Source organism: Strix uralensis, chromosome 3, assembly GCF_047716275.1.
Source record: "Strix uralensis isolate ZFMK-TIS-50842 chromosome 3, bStrUra1, whole genome shotgun sequence".
Taxonomy (NCBI): Eukaryota; Metazoa; Chordata; class Aves; order Strigiformes; family Strigidae; genus Strix; species Strix uralensis.
In genome coordinates, this window is record NC_133974.1 from 97,615,401 (window position 1) to 97,634,591 (window position 19,191).

General features: G+C 40.4%; 1 protein-coding gene across 1 annotated transcript in view; it reads left to right on the top strand.

Moving 5' to 3' along the window:
* Positions 1 to 19,191, top strand: part of PLB1 (phospholipase B1) — an 81,094-nt gene that overhangs the window by 49,505 nt on the left and 12,398 nt on the right. The window contains exons 36-49 of the mRNA XM_074864842.1: positions 1,721 to 1,772; positions 1,917 to 1,997; positions 3,096 to 3,161; positions 3,567 to 3,667; positions 4,558 to 4,639; positions 5,078 to 5,182; positions 6,754 to 6,849; positions 7,952 to 8,023; positions 9,871 to 9,948; positions 11,950 to 12,010; positions 12,688 to 12,746; positions 15,206 to 15,264; positions 16,465 to 16,508; positions 17,758 to 17,857. Coding sequence (XP_074720943.1) covers positions 1,721 to 1,772; positions 1,917 to 1,997; positions 3,096 to 3,161; positions 3,567 to 3,667; positions 4,558 to 4,639; positions 5,078 to 5,182; positions 6,754 to 6,849; positions 7,952 to 8,023; positions 9,871 to 9,948; positions 11,950 to 12,010; positions 12,688 to 12,746; positions 15,206 to 15,264; positions 16,465 to 16,508; positions 17,758 to 17,857 — 1,056 coding nt within the window. The remainder of the gene's footprint in view (positions 1 to 1,720; positions 1,773 to 1,916; positions 1,998 to 3,095; positions 3,162 to 3,566; positions 3,668 to 4,557; positions 4,640 to 5,077; positions 5,183 to 6,753; positions 6,850 to 7,951; positions 8,024 to 9,870; positions 9,949 to 11,949; positions 12,011 to 12,687; positions 12,747 to 15,205; positions 15,265 to 16,464; positions 16,509 to 17,757; positions 17,858 to 19,191) is intronic.

The window sequence follows — 19,191 nt, forward strand, 5'->3', positions numbered from 1 at the left end:
GAAACCAGATATTAAGGGTTTCTTAAAATGAAATTGGTGGCTGCTTTGAAGAGCTCTTTAGTGAACTTGATGGCAATGTAGCAATGCGGGTCCTATTTGGCAAACATTCCTAAACCTATGGACATTCATTGCCAAAGTGCTTATGTACATACTGGAGTTAAGGATAGATCTGAAGCATGTCACTGGAGCAGAGCCTGGCTGAGATCTCTGATTTCATGTGGAAAAAAAGTGGTTAAGAATTTAAGATTGAGAGCAGAGAACAGGTGATAGGAACTGGGAATATATGTATTTCCCATTAGCAAACTGTTTCTGTTGATCAAGATCTAAATTTGCTGGAGACTGCAGCTCAAAAATGGGTGATTGCTGGCACTGCTTCATTCAAGATGTTGTTAGATCTTACTGACTGTGTAGGCTCAGGATGCATCAGCACTTCAGTGACTGCGTGAGAAATCGAAGGTGTGGTGGACTGTCAGCTCAATAAGTGGTGTTTTCCTCTGGATCAATATTGAAGTCAGTGGTCTACCCTAGGGGTTTCCACAGTAAGAACAGAAGGAAATTGTGACCACTTGTGGCTTGTGATAACTTTGACATATAAGTAGGTTATGACATTGAACAAGGGTAACAGTGAACAGAACTATCAGATGCAAGCAGTGTCTATGTCACAAGTAGATGTATGACAATGCTCATTCCCCAGTAAATACTCTTAGGTTAGTGTTAGATCAGTATTCAGTTGGAGGAGGGTGGTGAGATACACAGCATTGCAAAGGAGAGCTAAGCTCTGGTTGCCATACAAAACAAGTGTCATGCTTATTAATGTCAGCTGATGTGCTTCCAGAAATGATAGACAGTCAGTGAAGTGTTTCTAACAAGAGCCTGAAGGGAGATGCAGCTCATGCCGTACTACAGAGTTGCCTGGAAGGCCAAAGCTTTCCAACCACATTCTCTTTTCTATGCATATTTGAGGATCAACGTGTCAGGGCAGTCAAACAAGGTTGAAGTGTTCAGCCTAAGTAACTCAAAATTCATGGCAGTTTATATACGTACACACACACATATATATCTGTGTATGTATATATAAGCAAAACAGAAAGAGTGCTCGCTTTGGCCATTGGAAAACAGCAAGGCTGTCGTCTTAACTTGTCTGAGTAACTTTGAAAGTTACTTGGATTTTACCTCTGGAAAGGTAGTGTGTGCAGACCTGTTTTACACAATTGAAAATTAAGTATTGACTCTGGGTCCAGGCTACAAAAATGAGGGAGATGTGCACAGTGACCTCTAAAACACTTCGGCTTTGCAAGGGGGTGAGTTGTAGTGTATGCGCAAACATCACTCAAGGGGTCGGTTAAATATTGGGACTTGAGATTCCCTTGTTGTTTTAGTCCATGAAGAATAGATTGATAGCAGGCCATCTGCTTACAAACATGTAGCTGTGTCTGGCTTTTCAGCTGTTTTAGGTGCTAAGCATCCTGTAATAGAAGCTAAACTTACAGTTCCAGATTAATTACTGAACTTTAGTAAAATCAGTATTCAAGTTCAACTTGATGTTGACTTTCCACAAAGATATGAACCTGTAATTTGATCATGGAAACATGAGGATTGTACTGTTTCCTCACTCAACCCTTCTGATATCTGACAACTTGATTTAAGGTAGCTGAAAAGTGTTAATGTTGGTCTCTCCGTAAGGGTGTTTCTTTCACTCACTAGTTGTCCTTCTTCACAGGCACTTACCAGCCCAAGCAAGAAATCTCCTGAGACTAATGAAAACTGACCCTGTAAGTTGTCTGGGACTCCTTTAATCTTACAGCATGAAAAGAAACAGGTGTTGCATCACATGATAGATCCTCCTGCAGCAATACTATGTGCATATCACAGTGTCAAAGAAATTCAGGCTCATTATTTTCTTCTTTATTGCACAGAGAATTGACCTCAGTGCTGACTGGAAGCTCATAACAGTGAATATTGGAAGCAACGATCTGTGCAACTATTGCAAAGACCCTGTGAGTAGTAGAACTGCTTAACTGAAACTGTAGTGGGACTGTGATGTCAGTGTAGGAACACGTCAAGGGAAATCCATGGATCCTTCACAGAGATATGTGCTGCTGTATGTTTTGATGGTGGTTGCTGCTGACAGTGCCCTGATATAAAAAGTTACCAGCAACAGAGTAGAATGGTTGTGTTCTCTCTGGCTTACTCCAGAGTAAGAACCACTGTCTTTGCTACTGTCTTTTGACCATGAGCAAGAAGTGGAAGGGAAGAAAAGCTTCACTCCTCTGATGTGGTAACTGCTCTACTGCTAGCACAGCCTCTTTAAACATCCAAGAAAGAATTATACTGCTTTGAACTACCACTAGTCCAATCCTACAATTGTGATCACTCACAGTGTAGGGAGATGCTAGGAACAGGTGAGGTATGTATGAGGGAAGTTGATGCAGTGCTTAGTATCATTTGAATTTTATGCTTCTCTGGATTATGGAGAAGCCTTTAGGGCTGCCATAAGGAGATCATGGGAGTTGAGTGGGCAGGTGGCAGGGATAGGCCACCTTTCTCTGTCAGCTCTTACTCTCTTGCCTTTAATATGCTGAATTCTTGTGAGCATTTCAATTCTCCTGTAACCCCTTGTGCTTGAGAAACTTGCTGCTTCTGCAGGAGCCTCGCTAGGGATCTTTGCTGCTGCTGCCAAGTTTTATAGCTTTATTTATAGCTATGACCTTGGCTAGCAAAGATTTCACCTAATTTTACAAGAGCTTATCAGCTGGCTGTGAGCATGCCTATGGCTGCTTCGTTTATGCTCTTCAGCATGCATTCAGTTGAGGTTCCTTCCTGCATCTTTACTTGAAGTATCTGGTGGATTTGGGTTAAATATACTGCTACTCAACAAGGTTTATTTCACATCCAAAATTTCACCAAGTCTTTCTACATTTTAGATTAATTGATATGATTAATATCCCTGGTCTCTAGAAAGAAGCAAAACCATTCTACAGACCACAGTGTTGTGTGGCAGAAAAGGAAGTGAATCAATGTGATTCTCCAGCCTCTCAACCAAAATGTCTTGTGTCTGCATTTAACAGTAATCTCTTCTCTTCTGTTTCTATCAGGATCACTACTCAGCTGTGAATTTCATCAGAAGGATTCAAGAAACTCTTGATATTCTGCACAAGCAGGCAAGTGCTGTGAAATTGTCCTTGCATTCTAGCTCATGCTGGTACATGACTGACTGGTGCTAGCTCTTCTGTTTGTTTGATTTTGGTGGGGTTTTTTTTTCCATTCTGGAAAAAACATATTCCATTGACTTCTACAAAAGCATTTCCTTTTGTCTTGTCTATCTGAGAATAGTGAGATGCAGTGTGAAATGACAGTAACACTGGAACATGGTGTTGGAAAAGAATCAAAAGCTGAGTTGGGGGAGTTTGGTGGGGGCTTTTGTTGCCTTTTTTTTTCTTTTTTTTTTTTCTTCCAACAATGGAGGAAGGGAAGGCGTGTTAAATGGCTGGACTCCGGGGTAAAATAAATGCACTGTGGGCTGTGTAGCCCGTTCCTTCTAAGCTAAAACCCGACTTACCTTTCAGGTTCCAAAGGCTCTGGTGAGCCTGGTTGAAGTGATAGACGTCCTCTCTCTGAGACAGTTGTTTGTGGATACTCAAGTTCAGTGCCCCACTTACATGGCAGAGTAAGGCTTTTTTGACTTCCTTTTGTACCTGAATTTACTGTCCATGATGATAAAGCATGTTCTATTCCATGCTTCCCTCATCATTTGAACTGATGTTCAAAGGTAGCACTACAGTCCTATGGACATCACATGCAGTGCTGACATCACTCTGCCTCATAATGCTGCCTTCTCTTGGCTTTGACCTAAGTGTTTCATCAAAGGACCTGTGTGTTTAGTCCATGTTTAGAACTGTAAGGTTTCCTGTGATACATAATGTGCACCTCACTGAGCTTGGGTTAAAGTTATTGATACAGGGGTCCTGAAGGTGGGGTTGAAGTCCATAAACATTTGGATTTTCAGGTGTTTTAAGGGAATGTGAAGTATTTTCAGAGTAGACAGGTTTCTCCTGTTTCAGAGGCTTTATTGCAATGGGCAATTTGCATTCTTTTCTGACCCTCCAGACAGGGACAAATTCTGTGTCTTGGGAATGCAAATGGAATTGTTGATTGGAAAGGTATCAGCTCAGAGGTAATGCAGCCAGTAGATTTCAAAGATCTGTTTTCTAGTTCCAGAGGGACTGGCATGCACCTCTGTCAGGCTGCAGGGCCTTTGGATGCCAGGGTGTAGTGGACGGGACAAACTATCATAGTACAGTGTACATCACTTTGATACCTGGGGGTGAAACCAAAATGATTTAGATTAAATGATTCCTGTGAGGCAGAAAATAAGACTAATGGTTGAAATGATGAACGATGGCAAGGACGATGAGACATTTTCATAGAAACACAACTGTACAGGTTTCCTTGTTACTCCCATGTCATGAGGGCATCGGGTGGCAAATAGTGACTTCTGCATTCTCAGATCCCTAACGCGCTCTCTCTTCCTGTTTTCACCTCTAACTTCTCCCACAGTTATCTGTGTAGCTGTGTTCTCACAGGAGAAGAAAACTCAACAAATTTAACAATGGTGAGGGAAGCCACCAGAGCTTACCAGGTATGTTTATCAAGAGTGGTGCAGTTACTTTATTTTCAATTGAGGTGAGCTCTTGATTACCAAGCAACATATCATAGCAGTATTTTACCCAAATGGGCCTATGAGCGAAGCATGAGGTAATTTGATGCTACTCAAAACACCATATGACCAAAACCAGCAGCAAAGCTCTTCAGAAAAATTTTGTTTTCTAGTACAGATGGATAGGTGGGAGTTCAGTCACCAAAATCCAGTCCCCCACAGACAGTTTGAGTATTGTGTTCCAGCCTTCTTGGCCACTTTGCAAGGCTCACCTTTTGCCAATATCTGGGGCTATTTCAGTTAAGAAGTAAAAGCTTCCTTCTGATTCTTGGGCTCTGAAAAAAACCCAAAACAAAACCAACTAGTTATGATGCACAGATGTTGATGGATTATTGGTGGTCATTTTTTTGTTTCTTGCAGCTTGGCATTCAGAGATTAGTGGAATCTGGCAGATATGATACTCATGAAAATTTCACAGTGGTCATCCAGCCTTTCCTCCAAAATCTCAAGATTCCTTTTGGTCAGGTATGGTCTAAAAAGACTTCTGCATGCAAAGGATTACATGTGTGTATCTAACCTATAGAGGCTATCTGCTTTTTCTTATTAGAACTTGTTGCTTTTTGGTATAGGTCATCAGATTTCTTCATATAGTTAGCAGTTCTTTCTTTTACATGTTGTGCTACCCATATGAATTACTGTTTTAATCAAAACCTGAATTAAGAGGTTGGTTTGTGTATTTTCTCAAGGGTGCATAAGTATTTTTCTTTCTGAAAATATAAGATGATTCATAAAAGACAGATATTAAGTTACAGTTCTTAAAACAACATCTTTATATTGCTCACTGGAGACTACAGCATCACCTCCTCTTCATGTCCCATAACTCATTCTTCTGTGTCTGACAGAAAGAGAAGTTTACATATGATCTGGTAGAAGTAGTAGTTTTATGTAGTGAGCCCTTTTTACTGTTATTGGCAATTATTTCAGTAACTTGAATAGTAAGTCTCAATAAACAATAAATCTAGGAAATGACCCAAACCTTCTCTGAAATGAAAACTTTATTTTCACATGCATCTGCGCTTCCTCATTTCACCTGGAACTAAGAGCAAATGGGGCAAAATATTGAGCAGGGATTACTCTGGTATAATTGAACTAGAGTGATCCTGAAAATGCTGGCAATAGCTAGTGATAAGTTTGAAAAGTTAAGATGCTGCTACGGACAAATTTGGAAAACTGGCTGAAAGTTTCCCAGGAAAATCAGGCTTTGATTTGGGGGGTGGGGGTTTGTTTGGTTAGTTTTGGGTTTTGTTTCTGAAGTTGGTTCCTATGAAAAGTTATCACTAGGGGTTTTGGTACTGAGGTAGGCAACACAGAAATAAAAACAAAAGCAGCAAAATATTTCTAAACTCTTTTATAGTCTCACATGCATTAGTTCAGATTTTAAGAAAGCTCAGGATGCTGTTTTTATTTCTTATCTCACACAACATTCAGATGTTCCTGAACTGAAAATTCTGCCATTAAACTTGACAAAAGATCACATATAGATGCAAAGTTCTCTAATAAGCTGGCCCAAACAACACTGAATCAAAACCTGCTCAAGTTTTGAGGAAGGACTGCTCTGATCAAGAAAATGTTTCAGTCATCTGCGACCTAAACTCTTACTCATCTCAATACTCACATGAAAGCCAAGATATTTAAATTTCCTCACTCCATTTCCTTCAGATGCTCCAGTACCTGTATTAAAGTACAGCTTTGCTCAGAAAGGAGACTGTACTGGTGTACAACCTGGTCTACTGGAAGGTGTCCCTCCCCATGACAGGGGTGTTGGAACTAGATGATCTTTAAGGTCTCTTCCAACACAAATCATTCTATGATCTACCCTTGGATGCATGTAAGCATCTCTAACTATTTCTGGTAGCTCATGGATCTGCTGAAGTACACTTTGTACCACCAGGTAATCATGAGAGTTACCACATTGGAGCAGCAAGAACAAGTAGCATGAACCTCCTGTTACTGTCTCTGATTTGGCCTCAGTAACCCCAAGTTGGAGCTGTGTGGATTCTTCTGCACTCAGATGTCTCCTACACTTTTGTTTGTAGGACGGGCATCCAGATGTCTCCTACTTTTCACCTGACTGCTTCCATCCAAGCCAGAAAGGCCATTCTCAGCTTGCCAAGGCTCTCTGGAATGCTATGGTAAGGTGACAGGCTCTGCATATAATATGGTCTTTACCTACACCTGACTACTAATAAAATAATCTCTGTAATAACCATTTCAGTGGAGGCCTGGATAATGCAAGACCTTGTGTTTTTTTGTTTTTTGCTAGGCAGATACCCTCAAATTTCTGGCGCCACTCTCAGCCTAGAATCTCTTGCTTTTTAAACTGTGTGGGGAGGAGAGGGGTGCTGTAAGTGCATGATCAGTTATTTGTGATTTCAGCTGACCAACTTCAAGTCTACTTCACCCATTGTCACAAAAGGCAGGACAGTATTCAGTAAGGATGATGCTTCTATGAGCTGATGTGGGAAACCACCAAATAAAGGATTGTAACTGCATACATCAATTTAAATGGATTACTTAGAAGTTTGTTCTAAATCCATGTGTTGCGAATGTCTCGTTAGGAATTAAAGTGGCTTTAATTCGGTTTAGTTTTACTACCTTTGGAAATGAGTAAAGCTCAATAAAAATGTGTCATTAAAGGCTGCTTAAGCACAATCATTTTACTTAGCATTGCAGTGCAGTAGGAGTATGCGTGCAGTCAGAGGCGGTATCTCAGATCCTGGATAGTAACTTCTACATACTTTGGGGTAATGTCTTAACAGCTGACGTGATTGCTTGCAGTCATAAAGCAGTACCTCTAATTAAATTTGGTTTAATCTTTTATGCATAAACAGCCTTTTGTTGGAGATGCCATCATGCAGCTTAGCTATAAAAATTGAGGGACTCTTAGTGTCTTGTCTTTTATGCAAGAGAAGAGAGTTTATGACCTTGCCTTCTGGCAAAATTCCAAGGTACTTCATGTGCCTGCCAAAATCCTCCAGGAGTTTAAACTGATCCAGTATAGCTTTCCACTTCCCATTTTAAGTTTCTTTCTAGAGTTGCTGTTTTGTTATGCAGTTGCCATGTTTCTTCTGAGAAGTAGATGCATTTCAGCCTTGGGTAAATCAAGGTCTGTAAATACAGGCAGCTATATATAAATTTGAAAGGTATATTTCAATTCTTTGGATTAGAATTGTTATACAAATATAAGATGAGCCAACATGGTTACAAAATAGGGGATTTTGTCTATCTTTCTAGTTACAGCCTGTAGACCAGAAAGCTGACTCATTTGATTTCATGGCTGACATTGTCCTCGACTGTCCAACACAGGTAAGTATTACCCATGTTGTGGAAGCTGGGTATCAGCTGGCTGTATGTGCTTGTGCTTGCTGCAGAGAGCAGGGGTTCAGTATGTCTGAAAAAAGTTTACTGAAAATTTTTGTTCTCTGCTTACCTCTGAATGACCAGGTGCTCTCATACACCTGCTCTGGTGTCCCTTGGCCTTTTACTGTGCCATGAATACTGACTGACAACATGGTGATTTGTGTGTTTTCAGTTGTAGCAGATGTGTTTTGTTATGTTTGTGAAGTACAAAGGCAGCTTAAGCAGCAAAGAGAATATGCTGCATTAACTTTCCCATCAGAATCAATGGGGTTTGGGCACCACAGTGTCTCTGAAAACCCCCAGTATCTGTTATCTCTTAAATTAGTGGCAAGTTGGTTTTCCTGGCCTGATCCATAACAGGGATACTTCAGATTCTTTGGAAGCTGCTTCTACAGCTATAAAACAAACTGCTGAACTTGCAGTACAGTTGCTAGGTATCAGCACGTGGACATGACCACTGCAGTCAGCAGCAACTGACTCCCTTTCTTCAGCAGTTTCAACAAGGATGCCAAATAACTGAAGAGACCAGGTAGCTGAGTTGTACTCTCAGTTCTGGAGACAGTCCTTCAAGTCATATGGGAGGATTTTGTCCATATTGTGTGTCCATCCTGTCAGAAAAAGATGATCTGAGTTATTTCAAAAGTCCTCAGATTCACTGAAATTGATCCTACTTCATTTTACCCAGTATTCTTTCCAGGAAGCTTAAATTCACTTAGAAACTTCTTCAGTGCCAAACAATGTGGATTTTGAACTTCCTTCCCTTCATCCAATCCTATTCAAAGATGTTGCTTTTGAGAAGTAGGCTTAGAAAAGTTCTATGTCCCTTGCAAGCATATCTGGTCATTGTTTTCAGAAATGGTAAGCCCACAGTGCTCTGAAAAAGTCATTGGTAGAAGTGCCAGTAGCTTTCCCTGCTCAGAAAGCTCTGAGGTAAAGACTATGAAACAGTTCTACAAAAGAATAAATAGACTGGTTCCAGGGGATTTCACTTCTGTGTTACTAAAGGAAGTAGTAACTTATTTCAGATTGACACCCACAAATTCTATTTATTCCCAGTTTCTCACTACAGTTTTAAAATCCTACTTCAGGTAGTCATTTCTATGAAAATATCAGGTGTGCCAGACTGTAAGGGCCCAACAAGCCAAGGAAAATTACTTATATTGAGGCAACTTGAAGTAGGATAAAACCCTGCAAATAAAAGAACAGTGGGTCTTCTAATCAATTAAATATGTCTTCTGATTTTAGTGCTTTGTAAGACCTCCTCATACAGATACTGGAATTGCTCTTAATTGAGATAAGTGGTCATCCCAGTGAAATTTTTTTAGCCTATACAATGTGCTTGTTTTCCCGAATGCATGTTGCATTAGTAGGGAACAAAAATAACCATTCAATTTATACAGACTCTCTTGGAGGGAAGAGTGATCCTTTCAGTAATCGATTTTTCATCTCCTCTCTGCTGAGGAAGATCTGCCCAGGTTTCTCTAGACTTTACATCAGTGTCTTTTGAAAAGGACTAAACATCTAATAAAATCTAAATAATTTGTGGAAAGTTAGGAGAGGGAAATGTTAAACTGCAATCAGGATCTGGCATATGTCACTTTTGCCATGCAGTGCTAAACACAAATGTTACTTTTGAATTTTAAGGAAGGAGCATGGTTTCAAAATCCAGATCCCCATTTTGCAGCTTAGGCAATTAATTTCTTGGTGATACGATGTCTTGATATCACTTGCTATGGTCTGTGCCATGTGTTTATTGCCTGTTTTCTCTTACTTTTGTATTCCTCTTTCTCCAGAACAAACCATTCCTGGGAACATACAAGAACAGCAACTACACACACCCACCTGTTGAGCCCACTAACGAGCCAATAGAGGTAATTGTTGCATTTTTGCTGCATTTTAGGCAAACTCTGCAAAGCTGTATCTGGTGACTGTTCACACATCATCCTGAATTTATAGGTGAGATAGACTATTACCAGTTTTCAGAAAGGGAAGTCTATCTTGCATTGCATCTTTTCCTGCATAAACAAATGTTAAACTCTTCCTTCCCTAAAAGCCAAACAAAATGAACTGTATTAATTGGTGCAATTGTATCAAAACTGCTCAACAGTAAGTCACCAGGGATGCATCATTAATGCAGATTGCAAGTTCCTCACAATAGGGAGAAGATAACTTAGAACCTTGAGCCCCCAAATGATCTGAGGAAGGTTTATGTGTTCTTCTCTTGAGACACTGTACTTCCATGTACTCAAGTAAGGTTAGCCTGTAGAGGGCAGTCACCTTTACATATTGGATATGCGGCCAGCTACAGAGATCATAGGAATCAGTTTGCAAAAGGATTCACTTTCTACCATGACTGAGCAACTACCACAAGGTTGATTAAACAAACTGCAGAAACAAACTTTGTGTAGGACTTGAAGAAAGAGGCAGTTATTTGCTCTTGACAAGTGGCTGCAGGCATGCAGACTAAGTGTGGTTGGAGAGGGCAGTCAAAATGGGCTGGGCTACTTCGGCATACTGGGGGTCCTCATGCCTAGCCAAATTATGAAACTCTCTGTGTGCCTTCAGGGTTACAAAAAGTAGCAGCTGTTATTGTTTCAGCAAGCTGTAGTTTGCAATATTGTAATGGGATTTTTGTCTGCGGAGCTAGAGTTATACTTTTAATGGGCAATTCCTGCACTTCCACTGAATCTCAACAGCAATAGCTTTTGAGGTGTTGGGGTAAAGGAAAGAAACAGTAGAGAGAGTAAAGGAACAGTTTCCTCTCTGATCTAAAAATAAGCCCAGCTGTCCTTTCTAGCCTCTGCAACCAGCCTTTAACTAGATGGCTGACAGAGCCTATTGCACCATTTTTTACAAGAACAGATTAATTTGTCTTCATGGTTTTCAACACTAACCATGCTTTCTGAAGACCACTGGTCCATGTAGTTTTCCTCTGAATGGTAGAACTGTGCAATCATAGGATAGTTAGCGTTTGAAGGGACTTCAACATCCCTAGTCCAACCTCCCACTCCAAGCAGGGCCGTCTTTTAGATCAGCATAAGCAAATGTCATTGCTCTTGCAGGGACTGCCTATTACAACAATTACAATTTGTCCCTCGCTGCCTTCTTAGCTAATATTGTTACGCCCTACCAAAAAGTGTGGGTGGCACATTCATCAGCTGGTTTTGCTGGTGAACTAAGAAGTTCTGCGATGTGTGGTTGACTCAATTTCTTCAACTGGTGGAATAAACATAATAGCTATTATATCACCTACAAATGTACAGTAAAGTCCAATTATTAAGAGGCTGACAGCTCTCTTTTTGAAGCTTCAAAAGTTTCAATAAATTTTTCAAATTTCATATTCAGTGAAAGTAAGCCCTTCTTGAAAATTTCTGGGAAAATAATAGGTTTCTAGCAAAGTACATGGGAAATAATAATATAACATAATACGTTAATATAATATTATAACTTTGCAGAGGATTTTATTGTTGATTTTTGTTTTGTTTGTTTTTACATCTGATGTCTTTTGAGACAGAGCATGACTTCAAACCTGGAGACACCATCTTCTAGGTCATGGACAAAATCTCCAGGCTGTAGAGGAGGGGGAAAAAAAATAAACCTTCATATGTAACTTTGTCATAAACAATATTTCTAGATGAAATGTTTTGCCTTTGGAAAGGTTTTATGCTTTGGCTAGAAAATTTCACCAAAAGTAATTAATGTTTGGACAGTATTCCATAAAGAAGAGGAAAGAACTGTTGAGCTTTATAAGCCCCAAATTGGGATCTATGTCTTAACTTGGTTTTGCCCTTCACTGTATAATTAAACCATATATGAATTTCATATTACCTTCTAACCAGAAGGTGAAATAATTTTGTGACTTGCCATTTCAGAATTGGGGCAGTAACCTGTCATGTTCTGAGCAGGCTCCATCCAGTCGCGTCCCAACATCAGGTGAGAAAGAACTTGTAAGCTAAAATCACAAATAGGAAAGATTTTTCACCTTTTGTTTTTAAAAACAATAAGATCTTGGTATTGAACATCCTAGATGGAAAGCAAATAATAAAAGCTGGTATATTTAGCAACAAAGGAAAGAAGTCTGTCTTGCCATACACAGTAAGTTCTGCATCATAGCAGGTGTGCTCTCTGTGGATAAATGTGATCAAATTTGTCATATACAGCAACATGGCAGATTAGATTGCCTAGGTAGGTTAGTGGCTCAGCAAGTTTGACTTACCTGGTGAGCCTACTCTGTTAAGCAGTGCAGTAGGAGTGCTGTGTGAAGTTGGAAGGCTTTACGGGGAGATTCCTGATAGGAAGTATTGATCTATGACCCAAGTCCGAAAACCAGTTAAAAGAGATTGAATGTATGCATCCCTAAGCATATCTGTTTTCATTTTTTCCCTAAGCTGTTTTAAGTTCTATTTATTTCTATGCTGGTTGGGTACATACTTGCAAGCAAAGGCAAGAAGTTTAATCCTTTTGCCTAGTTGACACACAGTACTTGAGGCTTGTTCTCCCTAAAAGTCTATAAAATGCCATCAGATTGGAACCAAAGACTTGCATCTTTATTCTGTTAAACAGTATTTTGTGTTAGTCATCAATAATCCTCCTTTTTTTTTTTTTTTTAGTACATGAGCTACAACCTGCTGACATCAAAGTCATAGGAGCACTGGGAGATTCCCTAACTGTGAGTACTGCTGTATTCCCACGTTTAAAATGAGAAGAGCAATTGTCAATTTCTATCTAGATGTGGTCATGTCCAGTCACCATCAGATAGAAAGAAAATTGCTTTGGCTTGGCAAAGCAAAACTCATCTACCTCTGTCCCTTTGCAAAGAAATAGCCTGAAGGGATATGAGTGACACCGGCAACTGTGTAATCCAGTAATGAATAATTCAGGCCAGAACAGAAATGGGATCACATTCTCTATTGTACACAGTTTATTCAAGAGTTTTTGGAAAGCGAAATGTCTGCCTTATAGGAATAGTTTTTTCTGACATAAAAACCAAGAGCAAGCAATTGGCTTTTTTCGTGCCATGAGGGATCTTGATGAAAATTCCAATGGAAATAATTGATTGCAGAACAAAGTGCTTCTGACTTGAGAAAACTCTGATACTTTTGTGTTTCTGAATTTTGCTTTCAGATGTTGCTTCCTGGTTTAGGCATATTCCAGTTAAAACCCTGATGTGTTTCATGTACCAAGAAATGCAAACTGAGAAGAGTAGACACATAAAAGAAAGGGCCCAGAAAAGAATAGCAGGGAATACTGCAGATCTGCACCGAAGTTTTCTGAGAAAAAGTTCCAGAATTACACAGCACTACAGAATTGTTCTGGCACGGGATGAAAGCAAACATTTGTGTCAACAGTTCCCATGAATTTTAACTCCTGATCTAAACCGGTGCTCATTCTAGCAGCTTCAGCTCCTGTTGAGTTCAGAGGGAGTTGAAGGGACTGAAGCCCTTAAATGATCAGGCTTATCTACAGGCAGGTGTGCCTGTCTTCACCTCCTCATTAGCTCTGAAACAGATTTTGCTTGACCTGATGTAATCCTGGCTTTCTCCCCTGCCGCTGAGCTTTGAGCTTTTCTTAGAAGACCTCAGTAATGACGCTGCAAATCTCCCTCCTATCCATTGCCATGACTCTTAAAATTAATTGCTTGGTTTCCTTCCCCACATCTAGTGTTAGACATGTGCTGTAGCACACATCTCTTTTCTTTTACATTTTAATAGTTTTAGTACATGAAATGTCTGAGAGCCCTACTCATAAGGGCCAGCCTCTGATGCTTGAGGACCCTGTCTCAAGAGCTGAGCAAGGCAGTTTTTCATACTGTTATTATTCATGCAGTTCCTATTAGTTGCCATTGCCACAACAAAGTGTGATTGGGGTTTTTATTAAGGGATTTGTTGCTGGAGTGGGGAAGAAAAAATGACAGAGTGTTTTCCACACGTGTGTACACATACACACACTCCTGCACACAAAGTGCAGTACAGCCAGCAGCAGTGCACGCTTTGTACTGCCTAACCATCCCTGGCACAGAAGTACTGCAGCAGCAAAGATCTGTCTTGGTCCACTAAAGCATTGATTTTCCTCCTGGTATTTCCCACAAGAGCCCTGAATGCAGTTAGTGTTTATGGCTGAATTGATACCATGAGTTTTTGAAGAATACAAAAATTAAGTGAAACCACTAAGAAACTATAAAGCTGCAGAAGAACCCATTTTCACAATTGCTGTCCTGAATGCAAGTCAGGGTGCTCACCTTGCTAGAGATCTGTCCCAGTCCTGTGAGCTATTCTAATTCATCAGAATTCTTTGTTCTGATGGCTTTATTTATTTATTTAAAATACATTAAAGTTCACACTGCAGGAAGGCTGTCCTCAGTCTAGATGCAGTTGTAGATTAATAAAACATTGAACAATTTAGTCATGTCATTGGCTAGAATGCATCTGTCTGACTTCTTAGCACCAATGCATAATGAAAGCAATAGATATGCCAACATGCTTATCTGTATTGGCAAAAAATTCCTGCCTACACCTCATCAAGTCTGTGTGTTAGACTAGCAGACTGGGTCCAGCAAATGAAAAGTGGATTTTACACCAAAAATTTGTTTTCTTGGCAGATTAAAAACCAGCTCCTTTGCTGATTTATTTACATCTAAAACTGGCTGGGAATTTTTCATCAGTGTCTTTTGGGGTTTTTTCCTGGATTAAGTCTCTCAAAATAATTTTTCTTCAGGAAATGCCAGGACGAAGTATTTTTCATCAGAAAAATCCACATGCAAAGCTGTTGATGTTAATCTGGGTCCCACTGGGTTGCTATAACAATATCAGAGTAGTAGTTCTAAAGCCTTATGTCCTTGACCTTACAGTCTGATGCCTTCTGTCTGGACTATATCTCCTCTGATGCTCCACAGTCTAGATGAGCTGCTTTTGTATATGAGGAGAAGCCTGTGAATTTGAAGCATGGGAGATGCAGGACTGCCCAGAGGCCAGTGTGTGGTGGTGAATAAGGTCATACTGGGATATTGCAAAAGCTTGGCTGGATGTAAAGTTACCAAAATGCTTCAGCACTTTCAAACCACAATGTCCCTTACCTAAACTTGTAGCACTTTTCCAGTATTTTATAAATTATTCTTTCCATCCTTTCCAGACTGCAGTAGGAGCCAAAACAACTGACCTACAAACAGACTGGAGGGGACTTTCCTGGAGGTGAAAATGCTCAATTTTCTCTTTCTCTATTTTTGTCCACAGACACAGCTAAAAGTGTGGGTCACCTGGTTGTGTAGTTACATACTTAAGTATGTAAATGCAGGGGTAGGATGCTGAGAGCAAGTACTGCTTCGTGGGGATGGGAGGAGTCAGGACTGGAAGAGAAAGGGAGTGATTCTTATAGGGGTTTTTTGTATTTGTTTTCATGGGGGGTTTGTTGCCTTTTTTTTTTTTTAGCCAGACCTGATTGCTACAAGCATGGTCCTGTGTGTCTGACAATACTGGAGTATTAATATGAGTGAATTCTTTTAGCCTCTTGCTAGTCTCTCTGGAGTTTATTCAAAATATTGCTGTCGCTGTGATTATCTAACACAGTGTCTAATGCTAGAGAGTCTGAGTGAGTGTGGATTGACATGAACGTGGTGAGAACACAGCGTGCATATTCAATGAAGATGTCCCAAACATCTTTGCTATTGCAAAGTGGACGAAGACAATACATGTCAGTGTGGGTGTGAATCTTGGTATCCATGCTAGAGTGGAAGGAAACTGCCTGCTTCGTATGGACAGAAGTATGGTTGATAAGCCTGAGTGCATGTATATGTTCTTTTCTTCATCCTTTCTTCCACCCTTATATGTGTCTGCAGGCACAGATACCTTAAGGAGGGCCTGCCAGAAGTGGTATAGGAACATATTGGCTATGCACAGGCAAGCTTTGAATGGTAGAGACAGAGGCTTTTTTCATAATCAACATTGCAGAATCACAGATAGGTGGCTAATGAACACTTAATGCAGTCTTTCTTCTAGGCATAACTGCACACAAATGTAGTTTCAGGAAGGTCACATGGAGCAATTTCAGTGAGGAAATATGCCTTTCTATGATGGACAACCCAGCATGTCTATATGAAACATCAGTTCTCCCAGTACGCTCTATTCCCAGTCTAGAGGCATAGCTTTTATCTTAGCTGATGTGCTGCTTGATTTAATGTGAAATCTCCTTTCAGTACTTTCCTTGAATTCTTGTGGTTTATCTCCTTAGTCCTGTTTGAGGTTTTTGGGGGGGGGGGGGGGTTGTCGTTTTTTTTTGTTGTGGGTTTTTTTTTTTTTCCTCCTTCCTGGGCTGCTACAGCAACATATGGTGACAATAAGACAGATGGCTGCAGGATTAACCCTACTTGGTGATTTTGTTCTTTCCCTTTGTAGTATGGGAGGTGATGGGACCCTGGAGACCCAGGCTACTTTACCCAGTGAGTATCCTGGAAAATCAATGTGAGAAAAATGAAAGGCTAATATTACTCTGAAAGTAGTCTAAGTGGATGCTAGGAAACATCTGGAAATGGTTGTGCTTTCCTTGCGAACAGTGGGGATGCCCATATACTGTGGGTATGAGCAGTTCATGTGAGTCACAGCTGAAACCCAGACTGACCTGACTAGCTGTAAAGTTGATTCAGCCCCTCCATATCACAGGACCTGCATGTGATGGTATTGTCCTTTCGACAGAAATGATTAGGAGTAAATGTGCTGAAGGTGACAGAAGTTCATGGCAGACCTGCTCCTCCCTTATTTAATTTTGTGCTTTCAGTGACTGACTCTAATGGCTGTGAGCAAATGAAGGTTTATAAAACTATGAGTGGTCCATCTAGAACAGGTTGTTGACAAAGTTATGGTTCGTCCTGATGATTTCAAGTTGCTACATTGCACTGAAAAAAAAAATCTAAAAATACTATAAATTTCTTGTCTTAGTGTTCTGTGTAATCGGTCCCTGAAGTTTCCATAGAAACCATTAAGTGGTCAGTGTGACCATAAATTGGAGGGGATTTGATTCACAATGGTTCATCTATTTGTATGTGATCCACACCATGGCACAGTTTGACAATACCTGACATCATTGGTAATAAAATCTGATATGCTTTGTCTTGTACCACACACATTGCTGTGTTTAAAGAAAAATAGAAGGTGCATTTCATTTATGCATTATAAATGAGACTCTATAAAGAAGTTTCAGACAGCACTACAGACACAGGAACAATAACAGTTTTCAGATGTTACACTTCCCTGCTGAGGGTTTTGATGAAATCTAGAAATGTAAATAAAATTCACTTCTCTGCAATAAATATTATCTTGATGGGTAGCTGGAGGAGTGGAAGGTAGAGGGACATATTCAGAACATCTGCTCCTGGTACATGGAGGAAAGTAACTATGATTACTCTGGCACTCAGACTCAAGACTGGTGAGCCGCCTGGGCCCTGTGCATCTCCTGGGCTGCCAGACTTTGGCTTTTTGAGGCCACAGAGAGAAATAGTTGCAGTGCTGAAGTTTGGACAGTAGCTGGAGTCTCTAAGGCAGGTGTGTGTCTATAGCTTCTGTAAGGTCACAGTGAATCACGGGAAAACCTAGGTCTGTATTCTCACCACTCAGTTGGCTTGTACTTCTGTGGGAAGCCACGCTGCCAGTTGTACTGTGGATGATTAAACACCGTGTTTTCTCTTTTTTAAGATATCTTGAAAAAATTCAATCCAAACCTCTTTGGCTTCTCCACTGGCAGCTCTAAGGAAACAGCTGGGTTCAATGTTGCAGAGAGAGGTGCCACAGCACGGTAAGCAGAATTGCAACTGAAAAAGGGCAAAGGGGTGAGAACTGATGGACTGGCAGATTATCTTTGAACCGCATGTAAGGTTGAGTTAATACTGGTGACCTACTTGTACCGAGCACGTTTCTGTGATCTGATGTTCTTTATATAAATTTAGTATTTGGGGGATTTATTTGTATCTTTTTCTAAATTAGAGACAAAGAGAAACTTTCTTGCTCTATTTAACCTCTACCCAGAATTTCTGAACCAATGTCTTTCTTATACTTCTAATTTTACTAGTACCTTTTCCTGCTCAGCCTTCAGTATGGAGGTCCCTGATTCACTATTAGGCCAGGTCTGTAATGAGAAAAAATTAATGACCATCTCTCCTTTGTTCCTTGATTTCTGGGGAGTGTGCCTCAAACTAACAAATAGAAGCCCACTGCTACCCTAATGGCATTAAAAACTATCCATGTTTGCAGTGCAAAGAAAAAGAACAGAATGAGCAGGTGGGATTTAATTCCTTTCTCCTCCTGAAGAAAAGCTCTACTAGTCTGTTAAGAACCAAAATGTGTAAGAGTTTGTATTGCATAGGCTGTGTGTGCTCTATGGATACTTGTGGAATTTGTTTCCAAGACTTTGTGGCACTCTTAACAGTCATTAAATTTACTGCAAGAGAGTTTCGGGCAAAGCCTGTGTAGCTACTAAATATTTGTGGGTGCCCTGACCAACAATGCAGGGTGATTGGTATGGTTCTGGGAGTAAAACTAATGTAGCCAGACTTGTGTAGCTGCTGGAGGGAGGCAGGGCTTATTAGTTTAAGCACAGTCTCATGGTAGAATATCAGGAGCTCAAGTTTCCAGCTGGTGTCTCAGCATGGTTTGTGCTTTGCTCTGCGGATGTTGCATCCTGCCTAGAGCTGAACTCTCCAAGCTGGCAGTTCCACAGTATAAGCAATATCTTGCAGCAATAAGACAAGCCATAGGAATTTAAAGCCAGATCAGGAAGGTTGGTTAGGTGCCCAGCTTCTGTGTAAGCACCAAACTCCCCCAACTAGATTTTGAAGGGAGTTATGCAACTAAATGTCTCTGTGCATCTGGATATTAGTGGGTTTCTCCAAAAAAACCCACACTTAAGCCAACTGTGAGATGAGAATTCATCCCAGTTGCCTGCCACTTGGCAACCACCCTACCTGAAGCCCTTTCAGATCAGATTATTCACTTATGCAATTGCTGCTGGTCATGGTCCTCCTATGCTCGTGCTTTTGAGGTATCACTTTCTGTGTACTCATTTCTGCTGATCGTAAGATTCCCACAAATGAGGAGTCGGAGAGCAAGAATATGATGTGCTTTCAGAGCACG